At 48.5% G+C, this 12,669-nt stretch overlaps 2 protein-coding genes across 2 annotated transcripts; one reads left to right on the top strand and one right to left on the bottom strand.

Annotated features, from left to right (window-relative positions):
- The first annotated feature begins 6,165 nt into the window (after positions 1 to 6,165).
- Positions 6,166 to 8,442, top strand: LOC123180291 (endoglucanase 14). The gene is made up of 5 exons (XM_044592287.1): positions 6,166 to 6,372; positions 6,463 to 6,882; positions 7,289 to 7,375; positions 7,466 to 7,618; positions 7,710 to 8,442. Exons 1-5 carry the CDS (start codon positions 6,166 to 6,168, stop codon positions 8,313 to 8,315), a joined length of 1,473 nt encoding a protein of 490 aa, XP_044448222.1. The 3' UTR covers positions 8,316 to 8,442.
- On the bottom strand, positions 8,341 to 10,494 carry LOC123180290 (acetylornithine aminotransferase, mitochondrial). Its single transcript, XM_044592286.1, has 3 exons — positions 10,025 to 10,494; positions 9,441 to 9,872; positions 8,341 to 9,077 (listed from the first exon to the last, which is right to left on the bottom strand). The coding sequence occupies exons 1-3, from the start codon at positions 10,436 to 10,438 to the stop codon at positions 8,541 to 8,543; spliced, it is 1,383 nt and encodes a 460-aa protein (XP_044448221.1). The 5' UTR covers positions 10,439 to 10,494; the 3' UTR covers positions 8,341 to 8,540.
- Between the last annotated feature and the right edge of the window lie 2,175 nt (positions 10,495 to 12,669).

Below are 12,669 nucleotides of genomic sequence, written 5' to 3'. Positions count from 1 at the left end.
GGGGATCAACTAGAGAAGGCCAAAAGTTGCTGGAGTATATATATATATATATATATATATATATATATATATATATATATATATATATATATATATATATATATATATATATATATATATATCCACTAAGGGTTTTAGTCCTTTAACTTTTTAAGGATCGCCTAGAGATGTCCTTATGACTTGTTTATTTCAGTTCTTCACAATGTGATGCTCTATATGTGCAACTATTTGCCGTGCAGTTCAATTTCATCAATAACAGTTTCAACAATACCACTATGAATTACGATATTTGGTTAATGTTAAGGATATTGCAGTTAACATGCCTTTTCGTTTTTCAATCATTGTTTAGCAACATGCATTGTACTGAATGACTAAATATGCAATCCTAGGCTACATAGCAACAAGGAAGAGTGTTACCTTAATGTTCTGATGATGTCTAGATATACATGTAATAAAAACTTATATAATGGGATGGATGGAGTGTTGTACTACATCATTTTTCAATTGTTGTTTAGCTTCTAATATTAACTTGGTGCTTTTAGGTACATATATCATTGCCAAAGATCCACACTTCGACCCTTTCTGCGTATGGGGCCATGAGATATTCATGAACCAGCATCAAGTGAGAAAACTGATAAAGATTGTTATTAAAATGGGTCAAAAGATGTCAATCGAACTATTTGTTTACACTTTATGCAAGACAACTTTGAACTGCAGGATGGTAAGTAACAACCCTGTAGCCTTGTTTTTACTGCCCGTAATGAGTTGTGTTACATGATAATATCTGAATTTTTTCCTTTTGCAGTGCATTCTGAAGCAGTTTACTCAAGATTACCTCTCAAACTACATGATTGGCGGCCGACCACCACAAGGGGTTGGACTAGAGTCCTGCATGCCTTCTGCATCCAGGAGAGCACAATAGGGCCATTCCGCTTCACTTTGTTCAGCAACTGGAATGTCTGTCGCCTCTTTCTTTACCATCTGTAATAATACAAGTATAAAACCCTGGTACATCATTCTTTATTTGGTGCTTATGTAATTCTTAAACATATGTACCTGTGAATCAAATAATGCATTGGTTGTTTGAACCTGATGGATATGAATAAAGCTATAGCCTACTTTCAAGTTTAAATTAGGTACAATTTTAAATAGCAGCAATTAAATTAGGGAGAAATTACGTTGTGCAGGTCATTACGACACACGCGGTTGTTAAAACACAGACGTTTGCGATATACACCATAATCCGAGACGGTTCACAGAGAGGAAATGTGTGCAAGCATGCACATAGTTGCCGTTTGCAAAGCGTGTGTGATGTCAGACGCTATCACATACGATGCGGGAAAACTAAATGTGTGTGATTGTCTACCCATCATACACGGTTTATAATCATGAACTGTTTGTGATGTGCCAGGCATCGTAAAACTCCTGTGCCTAGAATCTGCCTGGAAAACTCCCGTGCCTGGAATCTGCCTGGTTTTAGGCAGAACCACAAAACTCCGACTGCGATGGCAATGCAAGCACAAACGAGTAGCAAGGATCAAGCGTTTGGGATATTCGAGTTATTGCAAACGGTTATATAGGGACAACTATATGCATCAAGGCTCCCTATCCCCGACGGTTTCTGGGTCGTGTGGGAAGGACCCCCCTATCGCCCACACTCACTTGGCGACGGTTTCAAATGCCGTCGCGGAAAGGGGTTAAAATCCATTTGTTTAGGACCGACGCGCACCAGTAGTAGTAGAGTAGCACTAGGACGGTAGTACCGCTTGGCACGGTACTGCCACCCCTGGCACCTTCTACTACCGCTGCATCTCCAGGACTAATACCCAAAGCAGTAGTACCGCTCGGGTCAGTGGTAGTACCGCTCCAGCGGCACTACCGTGGATACACTCTGTATAGTCTTAGCCCTGTGCGAAGTTGTACCGCCTAAGAGGTAGTACCGCTCCTAGGGGCGGTAGTACCGCTTAGCTGCGGGCTGGGCAGAAAACGGTTGGATTTTTGCTCCCCTATATAAAGGGGGGTCTTCTTCCTCCTAGGGTTGACCTCTTCCCTTCCAAGCTCCATTGTTGCTCAAAGCTCCATTTTCGCCCGATCTCTCTCCCTAGCCAATCAAACTTGTTGATTTTCTAGGGATTGGTTGAGAAGGCCCTGATCTACACTTCCACCAAGAGAAAATTGATTCCCCCCACTAATCCCTTGCGGATCTTGTTACTCTTGGGTGTTTGAGCACCCTAGACGGTTGAGGTCACCGCGGAGCCATATTCCATTGTGGCGAAGCTTCGTGGTGTCGTTGGGAGCCTCCAATTAAGTTGTGGAGATTGCCCCAACCTTGTTTGTAAAGGTTCGGCCGCCGCCTCCAAGGGCACCAATAGTGGAATCACGGCATCTCGCATTGTGTGAGGGCGTGAGGAGAATACGGTGGCCCTAGTGGCTTCTTGGGGAGCATTGTGCCTCCACACCGCTCCAACGGAGACGTACTTCCTCTCAAAGGTATGGAACTTCGGTAACACACCCTCGTCTCCACCGGCTCCACTCTTGGTTATCTCTCACCTTCACTTGTGCAAGATATATTGTGTTATTTCCCTTGCTTGCTCTTGTGCTTGTTGTTGTTGCATCATATAGGTTGCTCACCTAGTTGCATATCTAGACAACCTACTTTGATGCAAAGTTTAATTTGGTAAAGAAGAGCTAAAAATTGTTAGTTGCCTTTTCACCCCCCCCCCCCTCTAGTCAACTATATCGATCCTTACAACATCGGACATCGCTCCACCGCCACCATTGAGATGAGGATGTCGTGCCGCACCGCTGGGCTGAGGAGCAGGACATGCGATGCTAGAAGGCGGTCAAGAAGGAGGACGAGACTGGCCTCTCAGTGATCAACGAGGAGGAAGAGGCAAGCCCCTCTGTGATCATGCTTGAGTCTGACGACGAAGAAGAGTTTGAGGTGGATAGAGAGATTGAGTCGTTCATGGAGCTTTGGAACCATGTCGACGACGGGGATGATGGTGATGACTAGTGCGTGCATAGTACTAAGTTTATCGTAGTACTTTCGTAGTGTTATTATGTTGAAGTTAGAACATTTAGTATTTCGAAATGTCCTAATATGTAATGACCATGTGCCTTATTTTACATCATCTGCTATGGCAGAAAATGTCTGGTGGCCTATTTTAAATCATCTGATACACACACAAAATCGGGTGCCCTAAAACTTTCTTTGGGTGCCCTATTATACATCATCCATTAGAGATGCTCTAATATCGAGGTCATTAATATTCTTATACTATCTTGAGCCTGTTGGAGATATGCCCTAGAGGCAATCATGTGATGATGATATTTCCATATGTATTCATGAGTCTTTTGTATTATCCTTGAACATCATCAATGATATGTATCAATAAGTATGTGACTTGTTTGTGGAACTATGTATTGTATGATGATTGTTCTAATGGTCCCTAGTTGATAAGGTTATGCGGACACATATCCTTGACTAGTATACGACTCGGTTGATGACTATGTTTCACAAGTAATGTGCATGGAGATGCTAAACCGATAATATGGACTCGGGGATGGAGATCACCGAGTCGGACAGACCCACTTTGAGACGCAGTGAGATATAGTCATCTGTTAGTCTCAAGTACAATGTCTATGACCATGTCCTAGACCCGAGGTCCTCACATGTTCTCGGGATGAGGATCGGATCACTTAGGGCCTATCAAACGCTACTCCGTAACTGGGTAGTTATCAAGGTAGCTTTCGGGTGATTCGTGAGACATGCCGCGAGACATGGTTGACCAAGATGGGATTTGCCCCTCCTATTTGGACAGATATTCTCTGGGCCCTCTCGAGTGATCAGATTCGGAAAGCATGGCCATGCAACTTGGGTTAAGTGTTAACCCGGTTCGGGAATCTGTATCACGGTTTCGAGAAGAGAGAGCTATCACAAGGGTGACAAGTACTCGCCTTGAGCTCGACAACAAATATCGTAAGGCAAAAGGAATGTTTCATATGACACATTGTCGAGGTTCGTCAAACGACTTTACGTACACATGGGAGTTGGCACGTTCTGCTAGGAGCCGCTACCAACTATCGACTCTAGTCGTGTCCATGTGTACGTGAACCTATAGGGTCACACACTTAAGGGGCTGCAGCCCATTCGGATTGGATCAGAGTGGAAAATGGATGTGGACTTCTAGTGGGCTCAAGTGTTGAGCCCACCTCGGAGGTCTATATAAAGGGGAGTGTGCGCACCACTTAGGGTTAATCCTCTTGAACCCTGGTTAGCCACCGCCACTCCCCACGCCCATGCCGCGCGAACGGACCTAGCAGTCCGCCGCTCGACGCTGTCCCCCGTACGTGTGGATACCTTGGAGGCGTCGCATCTGCGGTGCTTGGATGAACCATTCGAGGGAACCATGAGATGCCGTTCACGGGAGATCGCCGTTCGTGGATCTTCGCTGTTCACGGGATCGGCAACGTGAGGAGGAGACGGGCCGAGAGATCGACTACACGCATCACCAACTCTACTTCCGCTGCGATGACTGCGCGTCTAGTGGTAAACCCAATCTCATAATCTATTTCCAGCAGCATGATCTTGGGTGCGCGGTAGAAAATTTTATTTGGCGCTAGCCTAGCGTACCGCGTGTTCCAATAGTGCCCGCACGTGCAAGTGGCATACCGGATACTGTCGGGACTGATAATAAGAAAATCACCTCTATGCTCAAAGGCCAAAGTTTTGGGTGGTAGCAACTTTTGCGACGGCAACAACGTCATCTCCTTTTATAAGGTGGACTAAGTGGTAGGAGGCCTCGTCTGGCTCTCGGGATGACGACTAGGTGGCTTTGGAGCCTCCCTCCTGTTTCGACGATGTTTAATTAGTGAAGTTTATTTATGTGTACTTCAAACTATTTAGGGTTGTGTTTTGGATTTGAAGGTTCAAATCGATTGACTCATATTAACTATGAACTGGTATATGATTAAGTTAAGTGTTGAGTTCAATTTTGTGGTATGTCATTAGAACTACGAGCTGTTGTTTAATACTATGTGTTGAGTTCAATTATGTCATCTGCCATTTGAAAAGGATAGATGTGTTGGGTCTCACATGGCAGTGGCCAATGTGATCGAGCTAGGTCTAGGTCCCACGCATCAATGAGTGGGCTCGCAGGGGCAGAACAGTCAATCCAACATCGCACTAATGGTCAAACGGCTTTGACAGGACGAAATCATGATAAAAGAGCAAAAGAGAAGAGTGAGCACCGAATAATGGCAAGAATGTCATTCTCTCTAAAAAAAGGCAAGAATTGTAAATATTTTCTTCTTAGACGGCCCTCACATTGCTCATGCTCTAAATAGGCTTCTTAATTGTATTGCAGTGTTTCTTGTTTGATGGAAGCTCAGGGTCTTGTCTCATTGATTTATATCTTGTTTTCGAAAACTAACAGAAAAGTTGCCAGTTGTAGCAAACCCCTTCTATGAGGCCCAACAACTACTCCAATCTGGCTATTGGAGTAGTAAAACCCCATCTCATATTGTGCAAGAAGCTAAAGAGCTCGGTCATTGATTCCCAGATATCCATCCCTTCTCTCACTCGAGAAGATCAAGTTACGCACGCAGTGCATTTCATTATCCATCTTGCATGTTAACTCTTCGATCTCCAAAGATAGTATAAAAATCCCAGAGTAATCAATATAGTCCTTTTATTCCCAAAAGAGATCCATGTGCACCGATAAATGCATGATCTGCAACATGTCCGGAAAATATATGAACTGGCTGTAGGAAATATCGACCTTCTCCAATGAAGTTAATTCCGCCAAATAAGTTCAGATACGGGGTGGATATGTTTACATTTGACACCCGGTTTCTGAAGGTCGCAAAATCTCCTCACATCGTCAAAACAAATGAATACTCGTTCATGCATGGCGCGTAATTATTCTAGGATATCAATGCGTGCATTTCTGATGGACCGGATTTGTTTCACCAATTCATAGTGGATTGAAACCTTGTTCCTCACCCCATCTCCTATAAATACACTCGTCCCGTCGATGGGTGGAGCATAGCATACTCGCTGATCACTCCATTGCACGCACAACGCGGTAGTACAATACAATACAACGGTAGGACCTAATTGGAAAGAAACTAGCTAGCTAGTTAACGCCGAGGACGACGAAGATGGTGGGTAGCGCTAGGGTGCTGCTCGTAGCCGCCGTGGTAGGGTTTTTGGCAACTACGGCGTGCGGAGCCGCCCAGCGGGACTATGCCGCCGCGCTCACCAAGTCGCTGCTCTACTTCGAGGCGCAGCGCTCCGGCAGGCTGCCGCCGACCCAGCGCGTCCAGTGGCGCGGCAACTCGGCCCTCAAGGACGGCGCCGACCACGGGGTAAGCACGTCGGCGATGCATGCATGTGTGGTACGTTGTACATGTTTGGTTCGTGCGTGATGCTGACATGCTTGATCGATCGACGTGCAGGTGGATCTCACCGGCGGCTACTACGACTCCGGCGACAACGTCAAGTTCGGGTTCCCCATGGCGTTCACGGTGACCATGCTCTCGTGGAGCGTGGTGGAGCACCGGGGCCGGCTGGCCGCGGCGGGGGAGCTGGGCCACGCGCTCCAGGCAGTGCGGTGGGGCGCCGACTACCTGGCCAAGGCGCATGCCCGCCCCGATGTGCTCTACGTGAACGTCGGCGACGGCCACTCAGACCACGCTTGCTGGGAGCGGCCGGAGGACATGGACACGCCCCGGAGGGCCTACATGGTGACCGCCATCCACCCGGGCTCCGACGTTGCCGCGGAGACGGCGGCGGCGCTGGCCGCGGCCTCCGTCGCGTTCACGGGGCCGCACGGCGACCCCCGGTATGCGTCGACGCTTCTGAAGCACGCGAAACAGGTGCGTATTTTTACTTGCTTACATGCGAGAGACCGGTGCATGTTTTGAGTTTTGGCACACGTATGCACATTGCATTGCATGCACAGCACACAGATTACACAATGGATGGTCAAAAAACCATTGGTGTAGATAAAAAAATAGAGCGGCGCACATATTAATTTGCCCTTTTAATTGTGCAATTATATGCATGCACATCACAAATTGGACGGTTTCTATGGCAACAATCAATTTGAAAATAATGTGAGGGAATTTACTTAGCAAACCATTTCATAGAGTCGTGGTCATATATTGGCTAAAAATGGATGTGAAATTAATCATTGCTAGAAAACTGAAGGTGGACTTGTATATGTGCACACAGACAGACGAAACTGTATCAGCTAATTTCTTGAGTCACTTGCTTCTGCAGTTGTTTCAGTTCGCCAAGAACCACCGTGGCCTCTACCAGAGCAGCATTCCATCGGCCAGAAGTTTCTACAGTAGCAGCGGCGACGAGGTAGCACATCACTAATTGATGTCACAATAATGAACAGAAAAATAGCATTATTGTTATTGTAAAGCAAACACTGAAACTTGTTCGGAACAGGACGAGCTGCTGTGGGCAGCTGTATGGCTCTACATCGCCACCGGCCACCAGGAGTACAAGGCCTATATCGCCGGCGCCAACAACCTCGGCGGGGTGCGGCAGTCGTTATCCTGGGACGACAAGTTCGTCGGAGCCCAGGCACTGGTCGCCAAGGTAAATGTACCAGATGATCCTAGTATTGGTCTGATGAAGAGACATCAACTTTTATCTTCAGGAACTGATGACTATACCGGCCATACTGCAGCTCATCCTCCAAGGGAAGCTGCCCAACAACGGCCGCCACGCCGAGATGAGGAGCAACGTGGAGAGCTTCCTCTGCAACGTCGTTCAGCACGGTGACGGCCGCAGCGGGCGGCTCACCCCGGGCGGCATGCTCTACCTGCAGCCCTGGTCTAACCTGCAGGACGTCACGACGGCAATGTTCGTCCTCGTCACGCACGCCGACCACCTGGCGGCGGCGAGGGCTTCCCTGCAGTGCGGCGGCGTGAGGCTGCCGCCGGCGCAGCTCGTCTCGTTCGCGCGGTCACAGGTGGACTACATCCTTGGCAAGAACCCAATGAAGATGAGCTACATGGTTGGGGTTGGAAAGAGGTACCCGTTGCAGCCGCACCACCGCGGCGCGTCGCTGCCATCCATCAGGAACAACCCAGGGAAGATCTCCTGCGGCAAGGGAGCCCAGTACTTCCACAGGTCTGCGCCTAACTTGAATGTGATCGACGGCGCCATCGTCGGAGGGCCTGACAACAACGACCATTACGACGATTCTCGGGGAAATTACCAGCAAGGCGAGCCATCGACCTACACTGTCGCGCCCATCGTCGGAGTTCTTGCTAGGCTTCTGCATAACTGATGTTCCTGTTTTCAGTCGAGAGATGTGCAATGGCAATGCCGTCCTTGTAATTTAGGCAGATATAACTTAGCCAATAAAAGACTTATACCGACAACAACACAGGCATTGTTTCCTTCCAAACTTTGAAAAGAACTTCAACATCACGATAGTCCAACATGACATTTTATTCCCTTCCAAATTTTGAAAGAAACTTCAACATGTAGATCTTAAGAGATCTTGTTTACACTAAGAGGTAGAGGCTTCAAGAGCAGGTAGACATTCCCTTATCACCTCTGCAGCTTGCTCCAGCTCCTTCTCCGACACGATGAGCGCAGGCACAAGCCTCACCACATTGCCTTTCCCGGCCGTCAGCAAAAAGACACCAGCATTCAAGCATGCATCGACCAAAGGCCCAGCCGGTACGTCGAGCTCGATGCCAACAATGAGACCGGCCCCCCGGATCTCTTTGACATGAGGGTTTCCACTCAGCTTAGTTTTGAGCAGCTGCTTGAAATATTCTCCTTTCTTGGTCACCTCTGCTAGAAAGCCAGGTTTCTGGATCTTGTCCAATGTGGCTAATGCAGCATGGCACACAAAAGGGCCTCCGCCGAATGTGGTTCCATGGTCACCATAGTTTATGGCTGCAGCAACCTTTTCCGTGACCAAGGCCACGCCAATGGGAAGGCCATTTGCCAGTGGCTTCGCCAAGGTCATTATGTCAGGTACTACACCATAAACCTCATGAGCCCAGAGGTAACCTGTGCGCCCCAGACCACATTGCACCTGCGTTTCAGACAGTAGATTAGATGTCTCCACTTTTCAAATTGACAGAAGTTGAACTTCACAGTGCAATCCTAAATCCCTACTGTTGAATTGCGTATTTGCATTTTGGTTATTTCAAATATGAAAATGCAGGCTCTCATGGAAGATCCCTTCATGGGGACAATGATCAGAAAGTTGTCCCAGTCTCCCAGAATTAGGAAGCAATAGGGAATACATTCCCTGTCGAACCACTGATGAATCTCCAGAACAGAGAATACTTTTCTCTCCCTATACTAGAAATTCAGAAATTGTGTAGTTGCCACCAATTACTTCTATGTGATCGACAACAGAGATAAGTATTAGTGAAGGCAAGCTGAATCATACCTCATCGAAGACCAAGAGAGCCCCTGCCTCATCACAAGCATCCCGCAGTCCCTGCAAGAACTCCTTGGTGGCACTGTGAATCCCACCCTCACCCTGCACGGGCTCGACAAACACAGCAGCAATCTTCCCCGACTGTATCACCTTCTTGGCCTCCTCCAAATTGCCATACTCGACAAATGTTGAGCCGGGCATGACGGGTTCAAAGGGCTCCCTGTACTGCACCTTGCTGGTCAGCGCGAGCGAGCCAATGGTCCGGCCATGGAAGCAGTTGGTGAAGGACATGAACTCCGTAGGCGCGTCACCGTTGGGGTGCGCGACCCTCTGGTACTTCCTGGCGAATTTGATGGCCGCCTCATTGGCCTCAGTGCCGGAGTTGGCAAAGAAGGCGCGGTCAGCAAAGGAGGCCTCCACGAGCCGCTTGGCGAGCTCCACCTGCGCGTTCAAGAAATGTTAGTCAGTTGAGACGGAGAGGCCATGCGGGAAGATGGACCGGGCAAGCAAAGCGTCGAACACGTTGCCGACATTGTGGAATGGGTTTGGGTTGGGGTTGGGGTTGGGGTTGGTGAGGAGCAGGGGAGGCGTACCTGGGGCACGGTGTAGCCGACGTTGCTGGCGTGGACCAGGCGTCCACGCTGGTCCGCGGCGGCGGCATCCACGTCGGGGTCGCCGTGGCCGAGGGCGTTGACGGCGATGCCGGCGGCCATGTCGAGGTACTCGCGCCCGTCGATGTCGTAGAGCTTGCAGCCGCGCCCCGCCACGAAGACGACCTGGGCGCGCTTGTAGGTGCCGACGATGTACTTGGCCTCGTCCGCCATGACGGCCCGGCTCGCCGCGGACAGCTCCCGCCGCGCCGACGCCGCCGCCGCGGGGGTGGTCGGCGCGGGCGCCGGGATCGCGAGGCAGGCGGAGACGCGCGCCCGCCGGGACGACGGGAGCCTCGCGGCGGCCGCGGCCGGCTTGACGGGCGCGACGGCGAGGAAGGATTGGAGCGAGTTCATGGCGACGGATTCGGGGTGGGCGAGAGAGTGGAGGGGTTTCGGAGTTAAATACGGATTGGGGTCGGGGTTGGATGAAGTTTTTTGAAAAAAAATCTGGTCACGCTTTCTGGTTTCGTGGCGGCTACTGTTTTTGTTGTCCATCAACTACCGCGTGCGGCGTGCTGCCTTCTCTTACCGTGGACTTTCGTCTTGGACTTCTTTTGCTTTCTGTCACTGTAGTATATATGCGTGCCTAGCTGAATTCCACGATGTGTCTAGCCTGTTGGTGTGAGAACACGGGCTTTTATATCCTGAAAAAGAAAGGACAAAGAAAACACAAAGTTTATCCTTTTTTGCTTTACATAATGTGAAGTAGTACATAATTGTACAACCCTATCATGGATATTTGCTAAATATTTTGTCCGTGCTCTGATATTCTCGGAGTGATACATTTCTTATACAAAACCTGGAAGTTTTGGATCTTGATTCATTCATTAAATTTAACCGTACTATATGATATATCATGCAGTTATACCAGAGATTGAAAAAGGCAGCTTACTACTAGCATTGCAATTACACGAAATGAAAAAAAGAGCATGCAATTTCAACTCTATAGCATATCTAGAAGGTCCAGATTACATTTTAGCCAATTTCTTCACAGCAGCGCTATTCACGTATAACAGCTATTTCAACACTAAACAAGATAACGTTTGTAGTGTTTTCTGTGTATCACACAACAGCCCATCAGGCATTGCCGCATTAGCCCAACTCGCTCTCACTCTCTTAGATGCAACACATACAAAAGCCCCTACAACAATGCATACAGCCTAACAGATCCAACTACTCACCAGTTTTCCACCAGCTCGTGACCGAGGGCGGAAACGGTGTTTCTTGACCGGTAATGGTGGAGTTGTGACTCATGAGAGATAGTTGTAGAGGCGGTTCATGAGTGGCAATGGCTTCTCTTCATCCCATATCCAATGGAGGGGTCGGCCATGCCTCCAACTCTAACAATTAAGAGTCCATGTCAACCATGCCAACGGTGCCAGCAAGTCGACCGCCACATTAAAGCAACCTCTCTTCATCCTATCTCCAAGTAGCAGCGTCGGTCTTATTCTATTTCCTCCCAAAGTATCCATCCTTGCAAATTATGCAAGCCTTAAATTTGGTGTTATATTAAAAAAAAATATCCAAAAAGCTATTTTCAAATATAGCACACTATTAGCATGCTATAACTTTTATAGCATCTGGAGAAGGGCGGCGCTAAATTTTGTACCATGCTATTTTTTACATTGATTTAATGTAGTGGATGTCGGTGTCAAAACCGCCGATCTCAGGTAGGGGTCCCGAACTGTGCGTCTGAGGATCGAGGGTAACAGGAGACAAGGGGGACACGATGTTTACCCAGGTTCGGGCCCTCTTAATGGAGGTAAAACCCTACGTCCTGCTTGATTATATTTGATGAGTATAGGGGTTACAAGAGTTGATCTACCTCGAGATCGTCATGACTAAACCCTAGATGTCTAGCCTATATGATTTGTCTTAGCCTCTACAGATTAAACCCTCCAGTTTATATAGACACGGAGGGGCCTGGGGTTGTACAGAGTCGGTTTACAGAGAAGAAATTATACATCCGAATGCTAGGCTTGCCATCCACGCAAAGGAGAGTCCCATCCGGACACGGGGGAAAGCCTCTATCTTGTATCTTCACGGCCCATCAGTTCGGCCCATGTTACATAGCCCGGACGCCCGAGGACCTCATAATCCAGGACTCCCTCAGTAGCCCCAGAACTTGCCTTCAATGACGACGTAGTATTCGGCTCATGTCTTCGGCTTTGCAAGGCGGGTTCTTCACCATAATCCGGGCCGATGACAATCTGGTGATAATCTTGATGCCCTTTACGATTCCCCCTACCGATGCTTCGATTTCCGCGCGCTGAGTGAATATGAAAGGTCCATGCTTTTTTGCAAATAAGTCCTTCGCCACGCTTGGATGGCATCTATATAAGGAGATATAGATCTCTAAATGGCATCTCACATCGCATAGAAGGAAAATCGCCAAGTTTAGCCACGAGCAAAGCCTTCCATCATGACGAGCACCCCAGGCTCTTTTTCGCGCCTGCATGGCCCTCAAGAGGGTGATTGGAAGAGTTGCTCCGTGCCTCATCTTCAGTTAAGCCGGCTCCAAACGCAAGGCTACCTCCCCCTCGCGGATCTAGTCTCCGTTCGAGCGGGATTGTATTCAGTAGGCA

The sequence above is a fragment of the Triticum aestivum genome, chromosome 1D, assembly GCF_018294505.1.
Source record: "Triticum aestivum cultivar Chinese Spring chromosome 1D, IWGSC CS RefSeq v2.1, whole genome shotgun sequence".
Classification (NCBI taxonomy): domain Eukaryota; kingdom Viridiplantae; phylum Streptophyta; class Magnoliopsida; order Poales; family Poaceae; genus Triticum; species Triticum aestivum.
The sequence above is the reverse complement of the archived record's forward strand: the minus strand, read 5'-3'. Positions and strand labels throughout refer to the sequence as shown.

Bases quoted from the DNA above. Each gene is read 5' to 3' on its own strand.
- LOC123180291 (XM_044592287.1), top strand. From the start codon at position 6,166: ATGGTGGGTAGCGCTAGGGTGCTGCTCGTAGCCGCCGTGGTAGGGTTT. The intron at 7,376-7,465 runs GTAGCACATCAC...TGTTCGGAACAG, and splicing joins ACAGTAGCAGCGGCGACGAG to GACGAGCTGCTGTGGGCAGC. The intron at 7,619-7,709 runs GTAAATGTACCA...GCCATACTGCAG, and splicing joins CCCAGGCACTGGTCGCCAAG to CTCATCCTCCAAGGGAAGCT.
- LOC123180290 (XM_044592286.1), bottom strand. From the start codon at position 10,438: ATGAACTCGCTCCAATCCTTCCTCGCCGTCGCGCCCGTCAAGCCGGCC. The intron at 9,873-10,024 runs GTACGCCTCCCC...TTGAACGCGCAG, and splicing joins TCGGCTACACCGTGCCCCAG to GTGGAGCTCGCCAAGCGGCT. The intron at 9,078-9,440 runs GTATGATTCAGC...TCTGAAACGCAG, and splicing joins CTCTCTTGGTCTTCGATGAG to GTGCAATGTGGTCTGGGGCG.